Consider the following 24,497-nt stretch of genomic DNA (forward strand, 5'->3'; position numbering starts at 1 on the left):
TACATATATAACGGTAAAGCAAGAATATCATAAATGTTAGCTATTTTTATTTTGTAGGAATAAGTCGTTTCGGTTTGAGCATTGCCTTTCCTTTAGAGTTTATTGCAAATAACTACATGACTTAGAAAAAGGGGGTTGGAATGGGCGGGAGTTTGAAGCCAGGGCACCGCGAGAGAAGATGATAATAGCACAGACGGGCAAAGCCTGTTCTAAAGCCCCCAGAATAAACTTTAGCAGGGTAATCAGAGAAGAATCCCGGTAGCCAGCAACTTCCGTACAAAGCCGCTAACACCCGATGCAGGGCTGAATCCAGGGGCATTCAGAAACATGTCGACCCAGGAGGAGCCATAACAGGGCCTCAGCACAGTCTTTACTCCCCTAAATTCCCGGAGAGTTGGCTCGGCGGCCTCCACGCTACGCGAGACGCCGTCACCCTGCGGGCTGTGTCTGCGCTTCTCCGCTGCGCGGCTCCAGCGGCCCTCCGGAGGCGCAGGCGGCGCTCCCGCCAGCCACACAAGCGACCCGCAGCTGCCGCGGCCAGCCGCGCACTCCGAATCAGCACCCAATCTCCGACCTCGGGGGCGTGGCTCGCGCGGAGGCCCCACCCAGCCACCCCCTTGGGGGGCGGGGTCAGCGCGCGCCAGTCCGAGACTCCTCAGCTCCACCCGAACGCGGGGCCATGGGGAGGAGGAGAAGCCCAGGCGGGTGAGGAGCGAGCGCCTGGTCCGGGGAAGCCCCGTCTGGGGGCCATGGGGGGCCAGGTGAGGCTGCCGCCCGGAGAGCCCTGCCGAGAAGGTGAGTGTCGGCCCGGAGCCGGGGGACCTGGCATCTGGGTGGAGATGAGACCGGGTGGGCGGTCCCGGGTACTGGTAGAGAAGAGTAAGTGATACACCGACTCTTAACGCATTCGTTCATGCATTTATTCAGTCAGCCAGCCAGCCGGTCGACTAATATTTATTGGTGCCTACAATATGCCAGGCCCTGTGGGAAAGCCTGAGTCCAACGAGACATACTATATGGCTCCCACTCGGGTCCGGAAGGCAGACCCACGTAAATTACAGGGTGCTGAGTATCGTGACCGGGAAATTCAGTGTGCTGTGGGCAGAGTCCCAAGTCTCGTCTGAGAAAGACGTTTCCTCTGACTCAAGACTTACATCCAGAGTCCGCGGTCGACATCACCCAGTGGGCAGAGGGCGTGCCCGGGGACCAGGCGGGAGTCTCGTGTGCGCCGTGCTCTGGCTCCGCGAGGCTCAGACACCGTGGAGTGTCAGGCGCCCTGGCCCCCGGGGTAGCGCGCTGGACCCCCCTGGGCCGCCCACGTCTCTCCTCTTCCTTGGAGATGAAAACATCTCCCACCCCACTAGCCTCGCGTCTGACGCGCTGTGCAGTCACAAGCGCCAGAAGAGGAGAGGGGGAACTGGGCGTAGTCATTTGTAGGTTTCTCACTACTTGCTGGGCTATTTTCAGTTCCCGCCCAAGTCCTGTAAAATCGCTGGGTGCGGCCAGGAAGTTACAACACTGGCAGGGTTTCTACAGTCTCAAAACAAAAGGCGCTTGTGAGCCGGGATAAAATAGGGACCAGGGGGCAGGTGCGGGAGTGGTGTGCGGACAGGATTGAAATGACGGTTTTCACCGTGTCAAGGGAAAAGTCGATTTCTAATTTACCTGGTAATGACGTAAAGAGGGAGGGAGCGGTGACAGGCGTGGCAAGAACTATACTTTTCCAATTGCTGGCAACTTCCCCGGTTTTCTCTCCTCCTGGCTCTTCCAGCTTATTCCTTGATGTGGAAAGTTAAGGAAAAAAAAAGACAATGAACTAGTCAAAACTTTGGGGGGGGTGGCGAAGAGGACACGCGAAGAAAGAAAAAGCTTGTATAATTCACAAACTATTCAAAAGGTGAGATTTTGGAAGTGGTTACTAAGGCAGCTGGATCTAGAATTATTTCCTAGTCAGGTTGTCTATCTTAGACCTTTGTCTAAGTAATTCCTAAACCAGGAAGTCAGACTGTTACCAACCCATCCACCCTTGTTTACCTAAGGATCTGTAAGTAAGGGGGATGTGTGAATTACACCGCTTATTTGAACTTCCGGATATTTTCTCTGCTTTGCTCCTGCATTTAGTTCAAACAAAAAATATTCAAGCTCACTCCTTAATACCTGTGACTAATTGGGTAATTAATTGTGTGGGAGACTGGTAGGGAAGACAAGAGAAATCAGAATCCACTTTTTGTTGTTGTTGAGGAAGATCCGCCCTGAGCTAACCTCTGTGCCAGTCTTCCTCTCTTTTGTATGTGGGTCACTGCCACAGCATGGCTGAGGAGCGGTGTAGGTCTGTGCCTGGGATCCGGGCAGCCAGGTGGACTGCCGAAGTGGAGCATGCCCAACTTAACCACTATGCCAGGGGCCAGCCCCAGAATCCACTTTATCAGTCATGGTGGGAATAGCTTAGTCTTTGGCATCAGATTTCATGGCATTCAGTCTTCTCAGCTATGATTTAGCCTCCTTGAGTCTTTCTTCATCTATAAATTGGGAATAATTCCTACAGTTGATAGTTGTGAGGAATAGATGGAGGTGGGATTACATATGAAGCACATGGTTCAGAGCCTGACATGGAGTAAAGGCTCAATTTTTCATTTATTTATTCATTCAAATAACAAGAGTCCCATGTGCCAGGCACTGGCCTAGTGCTGGTGTAGAGGGATTTGCAAGACAGTCTGGTCCTAGACTCTAGGACCAGGTACCTGCTCCCATGCAGCTTACTGTCTAGATGGCAGATAACATGCAAGAAACAAATGAATAAACAAGGACATTACAAGAGTGGTGAGTGCATGGATAATGTATTGAGAGAACTGGGATGTTCAGATTGGGCGCTCAGGGAAGGCCCCTTAGAGAAAGTGACATATGAGCTGGGACCCAAATGACAAGGAGTCTATCATGAGACCCGAGGGTAGAGCGTTCCAATTGGACTTGCATGAAGAAAAAGTTAACCCCATACTTTGGTGGTTTACTTTTAAAACCGTGGATGCTTCAAAAGGCTTCTAATCCAAAATTATCTCAAAAAAATTTAAACACATATGAAGGGTTTTTTTTTCTCATTTAAGTTTTTAATATTGTGTCACATATTCTGTAGATCTCAATTTGAGTCCAAAACCCAATAGAGCTTTCTTAACATGAAAATATGACACCATGAAAATAGAATGTAAGAAATATACCCACCACCTCTGAAGTACCAACTGCATGAAAATTATGTGCCAGGGGACTGTAGAGGGTTAGGAACGAAACACGACAGAAAGACTGGGCTGTAAGGACTAACATGTATATTCTGGTGCATCTTCTTGAGAGTTCTGACCTGGTTTGGCGGTAGGGAAAGTAAGTTGGAGGTAGAGAGGGATTCAGTGGTTTTCAAAGTTTTCTTTGACTGTGTGGGTCACTTTTCCAGGGTGCAGCCAGCTAGCAGAGTGAAAATGATACAGGTGGTATTTAGAGCTGCTTAAGCCTGTCTTCATGGTTTTGAGAGGAGGACATTGAGAAACTGCACTCTTTGAGAACTGGCTGGCTGTCTCTTGTAATGATTAGGACAGGTCCCATATTCATGTATATAATATTCTTAAAATTTTCAAAAGGCTCACATAAATATGTATGTTTATCCTAGTACATAATTAAATTCCATGAGTTTTATTAGGTGGTCATTATCTCCTTTTTACAGATATAGAAACCAAGGCTCAGAGAATTGAATAAGGTTTCATAATTAGTGATGAAACCAAGCACAAAACAATTTGGGCCTTTGTTTTTTTTTCCTGTAGGTTCCCATTCCCCATTCTCTGGCTTCTTGGATGCAATGGTATACATTTTAATGATTCTGAGATTTTACTCTTAAAAAACATCCATATCATAAAGATTTCTCAAAATTCCACCAAATGAAAACAACTTTTGTTATCAGGACAAGCTGCATGTTCTGTGTAAAATATAGCTGCTTATATGCTGAACTAAAAAAGATTTCCTCCAGATTTTTAAAAGAAGATTAAAAGCACAAGTTGTTTTTCCAACCTTCTATAGATTTCCTAAGTGCCAAAATTCAAAAGTACTTAAAAGTAATAAAAATTCTCCACTAAAGGTTGTTCAGAAAACAATATGATATTAATTATTTATCTAATATTTAATATGAACTGTACTTGATTGTTTTTAAAAACCTTGATATAAATGCATGCTTATTGACATATTATTCTTTAGGTTCCTTTCCTGCATTTTCATTCTTTCAACGTTTTTTTAGTTTCAATAGGATTTTATCTTTAATGATTTAGTAACTTAGTAATATATAGATTGTAAAGTGTGAAAACAGCAGTGGTTTATGTGAGAGATCTGATGGTTAACAGTCCTCCTAGAGTACTTGGCTTCTAAACACATTGAGAGTGGGAAGATAGTGTTTAGAGATACAGATTTTTAACTTTTTAAAAAATCAACAGGGGACAGGCCCCTCGGCGTAGCCATTAAGTTCAGTGTGCTTCACTTCGGCGGCCTAGGGTTCCCGGGATTGGATCCTGGACGCCAACCTGCACATCGCTCATCGTGCCATGCTGTGGCGGCGTCCCATATACAAAGTAGAGAAAGATGGGCACAGATGTTAGCTCTGGGACAGTCTTCCTCACACACACACACACACAAAAATCGAAAAAAAAAAAATCGACAGTATCTCTTGAATTTTATTTTGGTTAATTGAAATAGTGGGCTTCTTACCCAACCCTATCACAGTTTATGTGTAGATATGTCTACTATGACTTGATTTCAAAATTTGTTTAAAATTATTTCTCATTCTTTTTCTGCTCCAAATTTGCTTTATTTTTCATTCCTATTCTGCTCCCCTTATTCCTATTTGTTTGTTAGTTCCCTCACTAAAATCGTTGGCTCCATGAGAACAGAGAACTGTTTACCTATCTTGTCCGTCACTATCCTGCCAGTTTTTAGAACAGGGCCTGGCACCCAGGTGATGCTCAATAAGAGTTTGCTAAGTGTTGAACAAATGACTACCTAACATAGTGCTTTGCATGGTAGGTGTTCAACGACTATTTTATTGAGTGAATAAATGAAATAGCTATATGGATATAAATGCTGTTATAAAGCCATAATTAAGCTATAAGAGGAAGTTTGTTTGATTGGCAGTATTAAATAGGGCAATATGATGAAAAGTGACTGAGAAGTTCCTTTAGATTGGGAAGGCCGATAAGACCTTTCTAAGGAGGTGACATTTTAAGTGAGAGCTCAGTGACTGGAAGGAGCTACTATGGTGGCCACTACTCAGACTAAGTAAGGGCTACTTAAAGCTTTGAGGTGAGAAGGAACTTAGCCTATGAAAGGAACAGAAACAAACAAACAAACAAAAAAACAATAGTAGGGAACGAGGTTAGGGAGATAGCTGGAGGCAGGATTCTGTAGGTCCTTGTAGACTGCAGTGGGGATTTCGGATTTTTTCTGAATGAGAAGGGAAGCCGCTGTAGAATTTTGAAAGGAGAAAGGGCAAGATTGGACCTACTTATCTAAAGGCTCATTTGACCTGATCTTGCCCCCTGATACTCTTCGACCTCATCTCATACCATCTCCCTTTGCTCACCCCAGCCAGCCTGACTGGTTGCAGTTCCTTGCACCCCTCAAGCAAATTCCCCCGTCAGGGTTTTTCCATTTAATCTGTTTTTTTAAAAAGTATCCCTTTATGCTGGTTTTACTGCTTTCCATAGCACTCCATATATTATGTAGTTATTAGTTCACTGGTTTATTTCCCCCCATTACAATGAATACAAGAGAGCAAGAATTTTCTTTTATTCATCGTTCTATCCCCAGCTTCTAGAAAATGCCTGACAGATAACAGATACTCAAAAAATATTTGTTGACTCAATAAGTAAAAAGACGACTAGTGTTGTTTCAGAGAATGAGTGAGAGGGAGAGAGAGAGAGAAATGCAATTTAATGTCAGAGGTGTGCAAGCTTCATACATGTAAAGCTTTAAAAAAGTCCAGGATTAGGAGTTTAAATTTTTTTTTAATAATTTTTTACATAATTGCAATGAAAAGTCATGGGGGTGGATTAATCAGGGGAGTGACATAATCTGGTTCACACTGGCTGATATTTGGAGATTAAATTGAACATGAAGAGACTTCATTCATTCTTTCCTTTGCTAATATGAATAGGCAGGTGTATCAGTCCACTATTGCCACATAACACACAATCCAAAACTCAATGGCTAAAAACAACGGTCACATATTCTTGCTTATATGTCTGTAGTTCAGCTGATGATTGACTGACGTAGTATGGGTTCACCTGGGTTTGGATCCTTTCTGTGGGATGAGCTCAGATCTGCTCCATGTGTCTTTATTCTGGCGCCCAGACTGAAAGGGCAGCAGCTCCTCAGGGAAGCTCTATTCCTGACAAATACAAAGATGCAAGAGAGTAAACCTAAACACATAAGTGCATTTGGAGCCTCTCCACGTGTCACCTCTGCTGATGTCCCGTTGACCACCAATTCACTTCCAGCCCAGCATCAGGGGAAGAATACTCTGTCCACATCGTGAGAGGTAAGGGAAAGAATATCTGCTGAATGATAATCCAAACTAACACATAGAGCAGATCGTGAGACAATGATTTCCGCAAACTGGAAATATCTTGCAGTGATTAAAAATGTAGTTTTATGCAATCACTGACTTCTTAGGAACCAGATATTCTACTCCATGTAACAAACTGAACAATTTAAATTATTATTTTCTGGAGGCAAATCATACTTGAAAAAATTATTCAAAGCATTTCATCTTTGTGTAAACATTAATAATAATTTTCAACAGGGTTTGTTTGTACTTTATGTTTCAACTTTTCTGAAATACAAAGAATATGGCCTGGGAATTGGACTACTTGGCTCTGGTTTTGGAAGTTACATAACTTTGGCAAGTCACTTAATATCTTGGCATCAGTTTCTTTAAAATGTCTTCCAACTACAAGTGCCTGTGAGTTTAGAGCCAGTCCCTCAGCAACATTTATGAGCTACCAGGATTGTAAGTAAATTACTCTGGGAACAAAGATAGCTTATGATGGAACCACAAAATTATAGATGGCATCTTCAGAATCATTGAGTCAAACTCCTTCATTTTAGAAAGGAGGAAACTGAAGCCAAGAGTGATTATTCAGCTTGCTCCTGATTATAGATAGTTAGTAACAGAGCTTAAGATGGGGAAAGGCATATCATCCAATAGAAATTTTAACTTTGTTTTAAAATTTTTAAGGTGTGTATGTAAGTAAACTTTCACACCTGAACTGTGAAAGATACATATTAAGTTGAACCATATGAAACTGCTATTTTGTAGGGTCAGAAATTGTCAAATATCATCAATTACATATGGTTCAGCATAACTGAGAACATTGGCAGTGCTATTTGTAAGACCAAAAACACTGTAAATTACCCAAATGTCCACCAGCTATAAAATAGAAAAATTAATTGTGAGAGAGTCATACAGTGGAATTCTATAGACCAGTGGGGCAAAAAAAATCTCTACAGCCACATGCATCTACGTTGATAAATCTCAAAACAAGCAAGTCACCAAAGAATACGTACTGTATGATGACATTTTGACATGTGCAAAAAGAGGCAAAACTAAACAATTTATTATTTGAAGATATAATCATATAGAGGAAATAATAAAGCAAAAGAATGTTAAGCAGAAATTCAGGATAGTCGTTACCTCTGAGGGGCAATGTTTTATTTCTTAAATTGGATGGTTGATACATTGGTGTGTACTGAATTATTTTTCTTTAAAGTTGACACATATTTCCTAAGTATTAATTACTCGATATATAGGAAAATAAATAATATAAAAGAAGTAGTACATGATTCCTACTGGCAGGAGTATAAATTGGTACAATCACTTTAGAGGGCTGTGCCAGTGTCTGTTAAAATGAAAAATACTGAATGTAATAGATTTTCTCTTTCTATGTTGAGTAAAGTCTGGGTTAAACTCCCTGGATAATTACTTTGCTTGCTCAAATCTTAAGAAGCCAGCTCTGATTTTGAGATCTCTCTGATTCCTTGGAAACACTCCGAAGTCCCTGCCCACACATCCAGCTTCACCCATCTCTCCCCTTCTGCTCTGCACCACTCCACACCCACCAACCCACCATTCACTTCCTTACTCCGTCACTCTCTCCGTCAGTCACATCTGCTGTAGGCTGTCTTCTTAGCATGCTCTCAAGCCATAAAACAATTTAAGTTCTAAGGTCAGTAGCCAGACAAGATTTTATTATTTTTCCTTCCTTAAAACTTGCAGCATTAATGTCTGCTGCGTACAATGAGAACTTACAAAATGCAACGAAGATTACTTGCTCTCCCTTATCACCCTCTGCCTCTACACCCCCTAAAATGTCGGAAACATTTTGCTACATCAACAGCTTAGAAAGAATATTGTTTCACTGGAATGAGATCTACCCACACTGTTTTCAGAGATAAAGTTTTGGAATGGTTATGTTAACTACATAGTAAGGGATGCTAATGCAGCCATGGAATTCACTGGAAAGTCAAGTCAGATGTTTTCTCAGGAATTAATGTAGCCAAAATTCTTACTATCAAAAATTACTTTCCGTTCTTGGGGTTTAGGTGAGATGAACAGTGCCCGGAACAAGGTTGCTAAGGGCTAACTTGTTTGAAAATTCCTTGATGTTATAGAAACTCCCTGAAGTAATATAATTCTCCTTGGACTATTTAGAAGTTTTGTCTCAGAAAAGCTGGTTCATTTTCAAGTTGCAGAGATAAATGAAATAATAATCATGAAAAGCTTGAATTCAAATATTTTACCTTTTCTAGACCTGAACTTTATGGTTGTTTCTTAAGTTTGTATGTGCTAAAATTCAGATGACCTCATAATGTTTTGCCAAGGAGGCATAGATCCAATTATTAAAGTTTTGTTGCTAAGATATCATTTGGTCAAACTGTCTTCTGTTGTTTTGTTTTGTTTTGTTTTTGTTTTGTTATACCTTCTTAAGATTTTTGAGACGTAAAACTGATTTTTTTCATTGAATTCTGAAACGGTACTTGATTAATTTTTCTTTGCCCTTTTTTGTTTAGGGTAATTCATAATGGGAAAATATGCCTTTTAAAAGGAAAAAAAAAATTGAGGAGGTGATCAGAAAATCTAGTCACAACGTCACATTGTTGACAGCTTTTCGAGTGGAGAACAGATTATACAAAGTTTCTTATATAGTGTAAAATGTTTTCATTTTGTACTTTAGTTTTGCCTCAGAATTCCAAGGTACTTATAATAATGGGTCTGGTTCAGTGGATTTACATACTCATTTGAATCCTATTCTAAAAAATGCCTACTCATGTTTAATTCATTTTTCTATTAGATTGCATTTTATTTAGGAGAAGGTGAATTAATAGGCCTGAAAAATCATGCTTTTCAGGGAAAGTGGTATAGAAAACTAAACCCACTTTTAAATATGTTTTCTGAAATGCATAATTCATACTCCACCAAATAGGTTAGCTCAGTTTCCTGTAGCGTGGTAATTTCTAGACCAGTGGAGTTGCTGTGCCCTTTCCCTACATCACAAACACTGCTTTCCAGGAGACAGGCCGATAATATGAAGGAGTGAAGTGGATGTGGGGGAACTGTGTTGAGTTGTTGAGCAGAAGCCAGGTCTAAACAGCTATACGCTGCTTCAGCAGGATGGTCTTTCACTGGAACAAAGAACCAAGTATTGCCAGATTTTCCAATTTGTAAGAGGAATCCAGACTTACATGAGAAATTTCTCCTTTTAAATGATGACAACTAAACAATTTTTAAAACATTTTTAAGAACCTGCGTGAGCCAAACTCAACTTGGCCACAGGCCTGTGGACCACCTGCTGGGACTTCCATTCCTTCCACAAAAACAGTGTTTCAGTACCATCCACTCAACTGTCTATTTCTTGCAGAAAGGGAGTAAACGTTAATGCATCTCCCTTTCGTTTGTTGACATTTCTTTCTTTCCTTTTTCCAGGCTACGTGCTGTCTCTGGTCTGTCCGAACTCCTCCCAGGCTTGGTGTGAGATCACAAATGTGTCACAGCTGCTGGCTTCTCCTCTCCTCTACAGGGACCTGAATTCCAGCATAACCAACTTGAGCATTTCTGCAAATGTAGACAACAAATACAATCTTTATGTAGGTCTGGTACTGGCCATCAGTTCCAGTGTTTTTATTGGCTCCAGCTTCATATTGAAAAAGAAGGGCCTCTTGCAACTGGCCAACAAGGGCGTTACTAGAGCTGGTAAGAAATGGATGCAACTAACGAAGTCAAGTTTTTAACAGCAGAATTAATCCTATTGTAAGACCATAATGCTATAGTAATAATATTTTACTGTCTCTATTTATCTTAGCCTCTATCTTCCTTCTTAGCAATTCTCTTATCAGCAGTTTCCAGGACTGAGCCAGCTATGTCTCCTTTAAAGTGAGACTAAAATTCTTGCCTCAAGAGGGTTAGAGTGGTGTGGATTCTTCCGTCATAGCTTTAGACTGCAGTTTCAGTATTCAAAGTCAGATCATGCTACTCCCTTGCTTAAAACACACCAGTCGCTTTTCTTTGCACTCAGAATAAAATCCAAACATCTTTCCACAGACTCTGACCTCTTGCATAAAATGGCCCCTGCTACCTCTCCAACTTCGTCTTCTGCTACCCTCCCAATTATCGACTTTTCTCTGGTACCTGGAGTATACCAAGTTCTTTCCCACCTCCAGGTCTTTTCCCTTTGCCTGGAACTCTCTTCTCTCTCCACTTCATTTGGCTGACTCATCCTTCAGACTTCAGCTTAAATATCACCGCCCTAGAAAGACCTTCCTTGACGTTTCTCTTAGGAGAGGTCTCCCTGACCACCACCCCTGTTATTCATTGCACTAATGGTTTCCCTCATTGTACCTAGAATAATTCATCATTTTACATTTATTGTTTATTTACTTATTGTCAACAGGTTCGCTTGTTTATTGATAGTAGGTTCATAAGAGCAGGAACCTTCCCTAGCATAGTGTTTGACACCCAGTAAATGTTTGTCAAATCAATAGAAGGGTAGCAGTAGAATTAGGTTGCTATTTATAGTTGCACTTCATGTGCTGGGTAGTTGTGCTTGACTGTCCTTCATTAACCATGAATTTTCTATTCATTCTCATCAAGAATAATGTCATAAAAGAGCTAACTAGTATTCTAAGGCTCATATGGAAAAATAAACAACTATGAATTGTACAAACGTTTATAATATGAGTACTATTGAGGAGAGATTTACACTGTTGGAAAATAAAACATACTATAATGCTATATTAATTAAAACAGTTTGGTACTGACATTAACAAAAATAGACAAATAATAAAAGATAACTGAAAACTTGTAAGAGGACTTAAGTACATATAACAATTTAATATATGATTTTTAAAAGTGGTATTTCATTCCACTGGAGAAAGGATGAATTATTCAATCAAAAGTATTGAGACAATTGGCAAAAATTAGAGGAGAAAAACTATAAGAGTTCTACTTTGTACCATTCAGCAAAATTAATTCCACATAGTTCAGAATTAAATTTATAATGAAATAATTTTTTTAAAAACCTAAAAGAAGGCCTTTTTGAGCATAAAGATAAAGGAAGACTCTATTCTATATAAAAGAAGAGATTACCTGGATTGACAAAAAAATTAAAAATTCTATAGGGAAGGACCTTTAACTGAAACTAAAAAGGAAATGACATTTGGGGAAAAATTTTTCAAAATATATGAAAAAGGGTAGTTAAGATTCACAATATATAAAGATTGACTACAGTCAATAAGGAAAGGATTAGTACCGTAACGGAAAATAGGCAAAGCACATAAATAAGAAACTCACAAAATAAATATACATAAGTAAATGTTATTTCACTAGTACCCAAAGAGATATCAACTATATAACAATGTGCTTCTGGGTTGTTGCCTACCATTTTAATAAGACTTTTTGTGTTTTTTGTTTTTAAGATAATGCCTTATGTTGGTAAGGGACTTTGGGAAATAAATAGCCCTCCAAAACATTGCTGGAGGTGGTATAAATGGGTACAAACTTTCTTGAGGGCAATTTGGGAAAGTTTAAAAATGTTAATGTGTTAAAACCTAATAATTCTACTTCTGGGAATTTTTCTTAAGGAGTGAACAAGCATGCCAATTAGATTTATGTACCAGGATATTTATTTAAGGGTCTTATATAATGAGAACAAAACTAGAAACAGTATATATATATAGTCTCATATAGGTTAAGTAAATAATGATATGCCAGATTTTGGAATATTCAACCATTAATTAAGGACATGAGAAAATATTTGTGATATATTATTAAGTTTTTTACAGACATTATGAAATCATATTGTAATATGATTCCAATTTAGTCATTTGCAAATTTTGTAAGGAGAAAATCCTGAATAAACATAGTTAACTACCTTGCAAGATAATCTTCACAGCTAATATATCCTGATTAGTTTAACTATAACAAAATCAGGTAGGTCAAATTCCCAAGGTTAAGTATATTAAAATTGATGAGAAAATTCCATTTTCTATAGCAAACATAACAATGACTAAGGTCACAGATTACAGTAGGGGGAGGATAAGTTTTTGAATACCATAGGAAAGCTTTTTGTCCCTTTCAGTAGACCAGACACAAATTCGGTTTCATGATGCCAAGGTAGAGAATAGGTAGAGTCCAGCTGGTGAATGCTCGTTAGTCTCTGGTTGACTATCCAAAATCTCAAAAGCTCTTATGTCAATCATCTTCTTCTCTTTAAGGTCCTCGTTAGGTACCAATGTAATTTATGATTTCTGGTTTGCTGTCTTGAATATTAACTGTGACTGAAAAAAAGTGTTTAGGGCCTATGGTACTCTATTCACAACTCTGAATGGCATAAAAATAGTAAATCTGATGATTAAATAAAATTTTCCTGCAAATGGAAAAAGTTACTTTCTGTAGAAAACAAAGATGACATGATAGAAAGTGCTAGAAGATCTTTGGAAATGATCAAGTAAATAAGCTAAAAGACTAGATATACTAACTTGGCCTTAATTCTTGCCTCTCCAACCACATTCCAGTACCTTTCCTAGAAGTCAGTTCTTCAAACTTTCCTCCTCTACTTTAGCACTCAATTTTTATTTTTATTATTTTCCTAGGACAAGGTGGGCATTCTTACCTCAAGGAATGGCTCTGGTGGGCAGGATTACTCTCAAGTAAGTCTTTAATACTGAGAATAGTGTTTGCTTATAAAATGATAAATATATTATATGGAATTGTTCAAAATTGATTATCTTTCTGGTAAGGATGGCATATAAATCTAGAAATTTTTGTGCAGGTATAATATATTGTCTTATATATCAAATAAATCGTATGTATTTAGAATTGATTTTTACTCTTCCCTCCCCCCACCCCTATGTTCTGAATTCTGTCTTGGAATGCAAGGAAAAAAGTTAACATTTGAAATCTTATATATACGTGTGTATATATATATATATATATATATATATACACGTATATATATATATATATATTTTTTTTTTTTTTGGTGAGGAAGATTAGCCCTGAGCTAACATCTGTTGGCAATCCTCCTCTTTTTGCTGAGGAAGATTGGCCCTGGGCTAACATCCATGCCCATCTTCCTCTACTTTATACGTGGGATGCCTGCCACAGCATGGCTTGATAAGCCGTGCATATGTCCACGCCTGGGATCAGAACCTGCGAACCCCAGGCTGCCGAAGCACAGTGTGTGAACTTAACCACTACGCCACCAGGCTGGCTCCTGAAAGCTTATATTTTATCACAAACTTTTCCCTCTCATATTTTATTCCCCATAACAATGGAGGAAAATGCTTTCCTCCCACATTTTACCAGCTCCTGATTCGAATTTGTGACTATTTTAGCTGCATGTTTTCTAAGGAATGGGTTCACTTTCCTGGCCAGGACCAAAACATGGATAAATTAAACTCCCCTCTGCCTGTTTAGCACTGAACAAATGGAGAGAAGATGAAGGTTGTCGGCACTCTCCTTCCTTGCAGACTGCCCTGAGGATTAAATGAGACTCTGTAGGACAGGAAAGCACTTTTTAAATGCTAATGTCATGTCCACATAGAAGGCAGCGTTATCTCCCTCAGGCGCTTTTTCAGATTTCTATCTCCCTCCTAACTTCTCTGAACTTGATTAAATCCCAAACCTAAAACTTCCAAAGAAAGGACCTCCTAAACTGTATGAAGCTAGTCATCTCCTTCTGCAACCAGAAGCCTTAAAACTTCCATTTATTTTCCCATATAAAGTAGTACATTTCAGTATTTGTGAGATCCTGTGAAAAGAAAGAATTGGATAACTTTTCTTTAACAAATGGTGGAATCTAAAAGGATGACAAATAAAAATAATTTAAATTTGTATAGCCCTTTCAGTTTTTACCGTGTTTTCACATCGCTTTTCTTACTTCATTTGAATAAAAGTTGACAAGGACTGTTCTGGGAAGATTCCAGAGAGATATTTGGAGGATTCTTTCTCCTTTTCTCTCTCTCTCACTTGCATCTCCTCACCCTCCAGTTACACAATAGAATGAAAATATAGGGAGAATATTATATGGCTACATACACAGTGTTATTCTCATCATGTACAAAGTTTATGCCAGTGTTGAAGAGAGAAAAGCATAAATCTTCAACATTAGAGATTTTATCTATTGACAAACATACAGTACTTTAATCATCAAATTAATATTTTCCTGGAAAGATGTCAATAAAGATAAAAATATAAATAATATGAAGTATTATCTAAGGAAACCTTAATATTCTAAGAAAACTGCCATGGCTCTTCTTATGAGAGCAATCTCCTAATTGTTCTGTAAGTTTCAATTTGTTTTATGAGGTTTTCCTAAAGCTGAGTACTCCTGTAGATTTGGGGTTGGGGGGAAGTAGAACATAACAGCCAGAGGGAAAAAGAAAGAGTGTACTGGTGTCTTTTGTCTGTTCCAGAAGCTCTTTCTACAATAACTGTTTGTTTGGCGTAGTTTGCCAGCATGAAATACTACGTTCTGTGGGCAAGCATTCCGTTGTGACCCGTGAGAATAATTTGGCCCCAATACAAGAGCCCAGCTCTTAGAGGGATTTTCCCTCACTCTAGAAGTTATTTGCATCACAGTATTTCATGGAAGTCTAGAGTTCCTCAGATAAGAAAAAGATTGCAGCAGCACATTGTTATGACTTTAAGACGGCTACTTGGATCTCCTTGCTACTAAGATAACTATTACATGCTTGTAGATCGTTGGCAATTCAGCGATGCTTGGCCACATGGGCCTCGGCATTTCTGGCCATCCGCTGCCTAGATGCTAGATCTCTACAAAACATTCTAACTTCACAAGTTGTTTCTTTGTTAATTTGCCTAACAGTAGGTATTCTTAAACAGAATAATTCTCTGCTTACTCCAAAGCTATGTCTACTAGATTTCATCAGAGTAACTAAATATGTTTTTGGTACTGAAGTAGCTAAAATCTCTATTGAAAGTCGTTGAAAATGGGTATTCACCTGTCACTACTTTTTGCATTAGTTGAGTTTGTATCACCAGGTAATTACAGTTTATCTACATCCCTTAATACCGCTCCTCTCCCACCCTCCATAAAATAAGTTAAATCGTAGCCAGCCCTGATGGTCTAGTGGTTAAAATTAGGTGCTCTCGCCACTTCGGTGGCCAGGTTCGTTTCCCAGTCACAGAACCACACCACCCGTCTGTCAGTAGCCATGCTGTGGCAGCGGCTCACATAGAAAAGCTAGAAGGACTTACAACTAGGATATACAACCGGGTACTGGGGCTTTGGGGAGGAAGAAAAAAAAGAGGAAGATTGGCAACAGATGTTAGCTCAGGGCGAATCCTTCCCTGCAAAAAAAAAAAAGTTAACTCATTCCTTCTCACTAGATCTATCAGTGTCTTTGGGATAAAAGTCTACTACTTTGCATGTATCATTTGTTTTTCTCGTCTGATAAATAAGTCCATTTTTTTAATATTAATACTGCTGGTTGCTTTCCAGTGGGAGTGGGAGAAGCTACAAATTTTGCAGCTTATGCTTTTGCACCTGCCACATTGGTCACCCCACTGGGCGCTCTGAGTGTTCTCATAAGGTACGTGAGCAGTAAGGAGCTTGGCTTCTCTAGGGATTTCAATACTGTGATGAAATTAAGTCAAAAAATATATTGCTAAGCATATCTCAAAACAAAATAAAAAGTCTCAGGGCCGGCCCAGTGGCGCAAGTGGTTAAGTGCACAAGCGGTTAAGTGTGTGTGCTCTGCTGCAGCGGCCCGGGGTTCGCCGGTTCAGATCCCGGGCGCACACCGACACACCACTTGGCAGGCCATGCTGTGGCGGTGTCCCATATAAAGTGGAGGAAGATGGGCATGGATGTTAGCCCAGGGCCAGTCTTCCTCAGCAAAAAGAGGAGGATTGGCAACAGATGTTAGCTCAGGGCTGATCTTCCTCACAAAAGAATAAATAAATAAATAAAAAGTCTCAAAACTAATTTGAGAAGACTACACAATAAATATCGGTGGAAATAGGAATTCAATAGATTGTCTTATTTAGAAAACCTATGAGAGTGTGAGTTGGTTTCCTGCTAACATAAAGTAATGGCATGTTATATTTGTGACGATTCAACAAAGCCTAGCAGATTTTTTTTTTCTCACATAAACAAATTGCCAAGCCCTTTTAATCTTTTCTGTTGTCGTCGTGGTTAATGACCATAGTTATTAGAGGACTTTAAAAAGCATAGCTTTTTTCTGTTGTTTTTCTTGTTTTTTATTGAAGTGTAGTTGACATACAATATTATGTTAGTTTCAGATGTACAACATAGTGATTTGACACTTATATACGCTACCACCATAAGTCTAGTAACCATCTGAGTTTCACTTATATGTGGAATATAAAAAACAAAACAAACAAACAAAACGAAACAGAAACAGTCTCATAGATACAGAGAACAAACTGGTGGTTGCCAGAGGGGAGGGGGTTGGAGGGTTGGGTAAAATAGGTGAAGGGGATTAAGAGGTACAAACTTGCAGTTGTAAAATAAATAAGTCACAGGGATGTAATAAACAGCATAGGGACTATAGTCAATAATCTGTAAAAAGCCTAGAGTTTGGGTTAAATTTCAACTTTCACTAAAAGTCTTGTACTATCTGCTAGGTACTTGTGTTTGGAGACCTCTTAGTTTCTTTTAGTACTTGGAAACAGAAATAATTTTCCTGTTCATAGAATGTGGATCTAATTTTTCTGAGTTGGTCTTTTTATGATCCCAGATGAATGTGTTCAATGAGCCCATGAAGTCTTTTATTTTGTAGCTAAGCAACTGTTTTGTTTGTTGTCTTTTTCTTTTCCCCTTATCTCCATTCATCATCAAGCTCATTCATCATCAACCTCTAGTGGAAAGCTTATGACTAGGCCTACCCCCTTCTTTTCCTCTTCTTTGTAGGATTGTTGTGAGAATTAAATGAGTTAATACACATAAATATATGTAAAGCAATGAATGATAGCTATTAGTAGTAGTGGTCTTGTCACTGAGGCTACAGTCCTCACAAGTGGCCACCCAAGGGGGACTCTAGGAAAGCACCTTGTAATTGACCACAGTTGTGGGGGCAAATGGGTACTGATAATGCTGTGGTGGGAGTGCCAGGGTTTCAGGGGAAGGAGGCTGGTGTGCAGGAGCTGCAGCAGACCTACAGATGGGGCAGCGGGATGACATATTCTGGTGTCCATGGTGGTGCCAATTTGAAACTTCCTGAGGCCATGGCAACTAAAGCAATGGGAGCATTAGATGATGAGAGTATCAAGGCAGTAGCAGCTGGTAAGGAAATATTTCAATATTTTGACAACCCATATGGTTGTACTTGTGTGTATAGTCGTCCCTCTATATCCATGGCGGATTGTTTCCAGAATCACCCAGGCATACCAAAATCTGCAGATGTTCAAGTCCCTTAGTAGGCCCTCTGTATCCACGGGTTCTGCATCCACAGATTCAACCAACTGCAGATTGTAAACCTAGTATGTGATCTGCGCTTGGTTGAATCCGCAGCTGCGGAACCCGTGGATACTGTGGGCCAACAGTACTAGCTAAATATCAGCCCTGAGCAGAGTAATTCTTTAGGCATGTATCTTTCTTGAAGCATTCATGAGCATACATATTCTTAACGTGTCATGCCTGTAAGATGTAAAAGATCTTCCATTTTGTTTGGCTTCACAGGAAAAGATGGAGAAATCGAAAAAGAATTGAGTGGGACCTCTTGGAAGGTCATGGGAAGATTACAGGGGTGTAGAATGTCTATGATAACTCTTTAGATATAAAAGCAATGAAGCAAATTTGATTGACCATCATCTCTGAGTTTTAAAATTAACCAGGTTTTTCAGTGTCACGTAGCACATTCAAATCAGTTAATGGGGATACAGTGGCACGTTCCACAGTGTGACTTCTGAGCTGCTATGGAATCAAAAGGTAATTGAACAAGAGTGATTTTTTTTTTCTTCTCCCAACAGTGCAATATTGTCTTCCTATTTTTTAAATGAGCACTTGAACATTCATGGGAAAATAGGCTGCATATTAAGTATATTGGGATCAACTGTGATGGTTATCCATGCTCCGAAAGAAGAGGAAGTCGCATCTTTGCATGAAATGGAAATGAAACTGAGAGACCCAGGTCTGTGATTCAATGGAAAGAAACACTCATATTCTGTTCCACTTTCTCTCCTCATCAAATGATATTTGTAATAATATTTAATAGGCTTCCTACAAGCCTAGTCGTGGTTTGTGAGATATAGTAAGGTTTGACTGAGTACGATAAGTCTTCTGAAAAAGTGGTTTGGTTTTTTGGTTTGTGCTTCCCCTTTACAAAATAAAATGAAGAGATGGGGATAGGAGAGGCAAAGGACTTATACTGCAACCCAAACTTTGGCTAGTTTCTCCCTCTGAAAATAAAAAGTCAGTCAGACAATACCTGCCATACTTTATAGTGTTATCTGTGAGATTCAAATGATATGTTTGTGAAAGTTCGTTGTAACATATTAAGAGCCATGCAGTAAAATGTTATTGTTGTTGTTGTTTAATTTAATCTCACTTCTCTTTCTAAAACACCTATGCTCTTAAACTCATGACTAACAGGATTTCACAAAGGCATGATCCTATAAGCATTTTCTGAAGTCTAATTCTTTTCTCCTCCTAACAGGATTTATTTCCTTTGCTGTGATTGTAACTGTGATAGCCTTGGTGCTGATTTTGATCGTGGCTCCCAAGAAAGGACAGACCAATATATTGGTCTACATTTCAATCTGTTCATTGATTGGAGCATTTTCAGTTTCTTCCGTCAAGGGCCTGGGAATTGCCATTAAGGAACTATTGGAATGGAAGCCAGTTTACAAACATCCCCTGGTCTTTGTTTTGCTGGCTGTACTTGTGCTTTCAGTGACAACACAGATTAACTATCTCAACAAAGCATTGGACACCTTTAATACGTCTCTTGTGACTCCCATTTATTATGTGTTCTTCACATCCATGGTAGTGACTTGCTCCGCCATCTTATTCCAAGAATGGTATGGCATGAAAGCTGGAGATGTCATCGGGACCTTGAGTGGGTTCTTCACCATTATCAATGGCATCTTCCTTCTACATGCTTTTAAAAACACTGACATCACCTGGAGTGAGCTGACATCCACTAAGAAAGAAGTCTTCTCTCTGAATGGCCGTGAAGACAAATACGCCTTATTAGAGAACATAGAATGTTCAACCTCAGAATACAATGATGACATTACCTTGTTTACCAGGACTAATGATTAAAGTATCTAGAAACCCCGAACTGTAATCAATCTGAAACACTTGGAGAGGAGAAGGAATACCTGATTCTTGGAAGAACTATTAGGAAAGCTGACTTTTTTGTGTGTGTGAAGCAGTTGCTTGGTTTTTTTTTTTTTCAGGGAAAGATTCGCCCTGAGCTAACATCTGTTGCCAATCTTCCTCTTTTTTTTTTTCCTCCCCAAAGACCCAGTACATGGTTGTATATCTAGTTGTTAAGTCATTCTAGTTCTTCTGTGTGAGCAGCTGCCACAGCATGGCAACTGACAGACGGGTGGTGTGGTTCCACGACCAGGAGACGAACCCAGGCCGCCGAAGCAGTGAGAGCTCCGAACTTTAACCACTAGACCATCAGGGCTGGCTCAAAGCTGGCATTTTTAAAGTTCTAACTAGTATTTAGATGTGAGGCCAAATAAAAATGCCTTCATTTTTGGCTGTCAAATTTGAAAATCAAGGTTTTGATCCTCCCCCAGAAGACTCCTGCTGTTGTTCATTTCTGCAAACTTGAAATATTCCCTATGCATAAAAGAAATCAAAGAGTTAGATGAGTCTCAGAATCATCTCTTTCTTCTGGTCATAATATATTTGGCCCTGCCGGGTGGCTCTTAGTTTCTTTCGCTGCTGTTCTTAGCCTCGCAGTAACTCCTAGATGAACTTCACTGTGTGCTGATAAGCAGCGTATCAGTCATCATTCTCTGATGAGTCGTGGTTCCAAATTATTAAAACTGAGACGTGAATCACTTCTGCTTTTCCTCCCCTCCCACAACTTCCTTCTTTCTAAGCCGGACAGCGAAAGGGTAGAGGGTTAAAGAGAAAAATAGGCCTGCTTTGGAAATCTGTCCCTTGGTGAGCTAGAATGCACAAGACACACATACCAATGAAAGGCTTATGAATTGTTAATTTATTGATATATCATAGAATATTATTACTAATTAAAAAGGGGAGAATGGAGGAGGGAGAAAAATATTTTATCCTTTAGGTAAATGAAACACGTTTTTTTTTTTTTTCTTTCCACGAAAACAAAAACAAACACAAATACTTGTCTTCACTTGTTCTTTTAACTCAGACCTGGACAACATAAGACAAAATTGAGTTTCTGGAGAAGTCCAAGCAAATTCACTCTTGGAGTTATTTATCTTCCTTTTGTTCCTTTCTTTCACTATTATACCAAAGGTCATTTTTTGTTGTTGTTGACATATAGACTTTTGTAAAGTAATTGCTATATTATTTTAGGATTATATTGTACACTTCAACTTTTCTGAAATGTTTGATCCTCAAAGGGTGGGTTTTCCACAGACTGTTTGAAAACAGCTAGAAAAATCTTTGTGAAAAACCTAAATGAGTTATCATAATTGTTCTCTTGAAATTTGACACTTTCACCCTTATTAAGGAAATTATAATTAGCTACTAACCTTTTTTTAAATGTATACATCCTACCACAATAAGTGGTAGATTGTCTTTTTCTGTTGAATTTCATCCCGACCATGTTTTCCATACATTTTTTTAGGTGTTTTGGGAGAATAGGAAGGGAAGTTAACTTCCTAGAAAACAAAATATTCAGACCTCAGGGACTACTACAGGAAAATACATTTTGCATATTAAAACTTACATAAAGTTTTTCTGTCTCCCTCCAAGGGCATGGCAGGAATAATATTTTTAGTGGTCTTTAATGTTTATGGACAGATTTCTCATCGCTCATTGATTTAATGGAAAAGAAATTAACCTTATTTCTAGACTAATCTTACGTCTCTCAAAACAAAACAAAAATCCTAACCAAAAAGTTGTGTCATTTAAAAAAAAACCAACAAAAACCCTTCAGGGTGAGTGGATTTTTCTGCTCTAACATCAAATGTTATTAGTTTTGTTTGTTTGTTTGTAATCTAGTTCAAATCTATCCAGGGTAATAATAATTGTAAATTCTGTTATTCAGAATTCTATCAAACTGACCTCGGCATCTTTCCAGTTCTATTGAACTATGATTGATGTTCACAGTGACGACCTGAGGTGACTGCATTATAGTTTCTTCAGAATAGTTTAGTGTTAAGTGCAATTCAGTGCATTCTAAATTTTTGAAAATTGATAATCCATGGAAGATACATGGGTTGACACCTCAGGTCAAATATGTGTTTACTCTTTTGATTGCTATTTCGCTTTAATTGTATATCAGATATATAAGCTATGAACACAAGTTTGTAGGAAAAGTATTTTCTGAAAAGGTAGTGTTTGAAAATTGTAGAAATTCTTTTAAAGTTTTTCTTTTTTCTATTGAGAACTCTGTTGGTTTCTCTGGACCATCTTGGTGAGGAAATTAATGGCATCCAACCTGAGGCTGTGGTTGTTCTCCACACTGGTGAATTTTAGTGTCAGATATTTCTTAAATGTCACCTGTTACAAAGCTTTGCCCTTGGTATATTGCACCCAGGTTGAAGGCTCTTGGAACCCAAAAACCAGTGTGTACCCTGGATTGAAAAATGAACTAGTGTTGACGTATATGCCCGAGAGAAGGACTGAGAAAGATTCAATGAGTTGAAACATGTTGAGAAACAATGAAATATTTGAAAAATTCTGAAAATCCCTGGTGGGCATATGCATTGAAAAACCAAAATGTTATTGCAAATCTAAAACTAAGAATTAATTTTTCCAAATGGGAAGATACTGTTTAAGGAAGTATAAAATGCTGGATCCCGATATTCAGATTAACTACGTTAGTCTTAACTGGTAGTTTCATATATGTATATATTTTAATATTTATACTTTACTTGTCTCATATAGATATCTTCTTAAGATTTATTATGTGAATATCTGCACATATGTCATTAAGGATTACAAAGTTGTGCCCACACAGCCAAGTTGAAAACTCTTCCTAATTATGTAAACATAATAGCTTCATTTTATTTTTTTGACTTATAATTTTATTCTTAGGCCAATGGTTAATGATTTTTATTTTTAGTTCAGATTGCAGAATGCTTGTAAAACCCTTTAGATTTAGCAGCATGAAATTAAATTAACACCTATGTTTTAAGAGTACTAAATCAAATACCATGTGTCATGCCTGATATATAATAGGCATTTAATAAAATTTAGTTCTCTTTGAATCAATATGTTAATTCCTATGGAGTTATTACTGGATAGGTGAGGACCATTGGTCACCACTTTTCATACATTCCTCATCTTTTCTCAATTTGTGTTCCATTAGCTCATTTTAAATAATCCAAGTGAAAATGAATTCCAGCATTATACTATCTCAGCATCAGCACAAAATGATTCTGGCAAAAATGTTTTCTTTTTCTTAATAAAACCAGTTAAACTGAACTAAATGCAATCTTCACATTCCAACAAAACTTTGTGGAAAAGTAATTTATGTGAATATACGTGAACTGTTCTCAAATATTTTGAATAAACTCTATGGTCGTGAAATTTTCTATTTTTCAAATGTTTATAAATACTGTTTGTTTTAGAAAGTTTACAAATTTTAAATTAATGTTTCTGTATATTTTTCATTTGCAATAAAATAGTGTGGTTTAATTATGCTTGTTGGAGTTCAATTTTCAGTTTATTGAAGTTAAGTATATGTAATGGCAAAAATATCCCCATTTAGTTTTGAGATTAAAAAGAAAGTTTTGAGGGCCAGCCCCATGGTGTAGTGGTTCAGTTCAGTGGTGCATTTCACTTTGGTGGCCTAGGTTCTCGGGTTCGGATCCCTGGTGCAGACCTATACCACTCGTCAGCCACGCTGTGGCGGTGACCCACATATAAAGTAGAGGAAGATGGGCACAGATGTTAGCTCAGGGCTAATCTTCCACAGTAAAAAAAAAAAAAAAAAAAGTTTTGAGGTTTAAAAAAGGTCAGCACTTAGGTTCATTTTGCTTTGTCATATTTCTTAAAATTGAAATCTATTTTTTAGAAGAAATCTCCCCACAAAACCATCTCCTATATAACTGATTTGGCGCCTGAACAAAAGGTAGGAGAAACTGTCTTATCCTTCAATCATTTTATTGAACAAGATAGAAGTTCAAGTCAGTATAATGAAATCTCCCCTCTGTTCAAATATTTAAAAGCAGAAGGAGAAGAAAGCATTATAAAAATACTTGGTAGCATTGCATTACATTAAATTTACATTTACAAACTCTCAGCAAATTGAAGAAGCAGAGAGAGAGGGAGAAAGCATTATATAAATATTTGGTAGCGTTGCATGACATTAAAATTTGCATTTATAAACCCTCAGTGAATTTCCTTCTAGCCCCTGTGGAACTAGACCTTCGTTTCATGTATTGACCACATCACCATGACTTCATCTGTTTTCCCTGTTTTGATTTGAGCTCATGTTTGAGAACAACTCTCTCAGTTGTTTCTATGGAAATGAATTGTCTAGGGTACAAAAGGCCTCTCTCTTACCTGTGTCTCACGCGCCCTCTTTTCCGCCATTACACAAATGAAGAAACAGAAATATTATGCAGTTCCCAAAATCACAGGGTTACTTACAGCCAGAATGAGGGCCAAAATCCAAGCCCCCCAACACCCCAAACTACTCAATCCATGGAATGTAGGCATTTCTAAGAAGGGCTTGGTGGAGTCAGCTGTGCGCAGAAACAACACCTCCCAGCAGAGTTAGAACAAACCGCAATTTTCCCCATGAAGCTGTGTTTGTGTAGA

The 24,497-nt window shown here is 38.6% G+C and overlaps 1 protein-coding gene across 1 annotated transcript; it reads left to right on the forward strand.

The window, feature by feature from the left end:
* Positions 1 to 676: 676 nt before the first annotated feature.
* On the forward strand, positions 677 to 24,236 carry NIPAL1 (NIPA like domain containing 1). Its single transcript, XM_087434270.1, has 6 exons — positions 677 to 795; positions 10,007 to 10,273; positions 13,171 to 13,227; positions 16,044 to 16,134; positions 18,536 to 18,696; positions 19,222 to 24,236. The coding sequence occupies exons 1-6, from the start codon at positions 750 to 752 to the stop codon at positions 19,827 to 19,829; spliced, it is 1,230 nt and encodes a 409-aa protein (XP_087290396.1). The 5' UTR covers positions 677 to 749; the 3' UTR covers positions 19,830 to 24,236.
* The last annotated feature ends 261 nt before the right edge of the window (positions 24,237 to 24,497 follow it).

This window comes from Ceratotherium simum, chromosome 8, assembly GCF_057802395.1.
Source record: "Ceratotherium simum simum isolate JZ-2026a chromosome 8, ASM5780239v1, whole genome shotgun sequence".
Lineage (NCBI taxonomy): Eukaryota > Metazoa > Chordata > Mammalia > Perissodactyla > Rhinocerotidae > Ceratotherium > Ceratotherium simum.

What these genes read in the sequence shown, in the direction of transcription:
- NIPAL1 (XM_087434270.1), top strand. Translation starts at nt 750, where the DNA reads ATGGGGGGCCAGGTGAGGCTGCCGCCCGGAGAGCCCTGCCGAGAAG. An exon ending in CGGAGAGCCCTGCCGAGAAG is followed by an intron (nt 796 to 10,006) that starts GTGAGTGTCGGC and finishes TCCTTTTTCCAG; the next exon opens with GCTACGTGCTGTCTCTGGTC. An exon ending in GTGGGCAGGATTACTCTCAA is followed by an intron (nt 13,228 to 16,043) that starts GTAAGTCTTTAA and finishes GTTGCTTTCCAG; the next exon opens with TGGGAGTGGGAGAAGCTACA.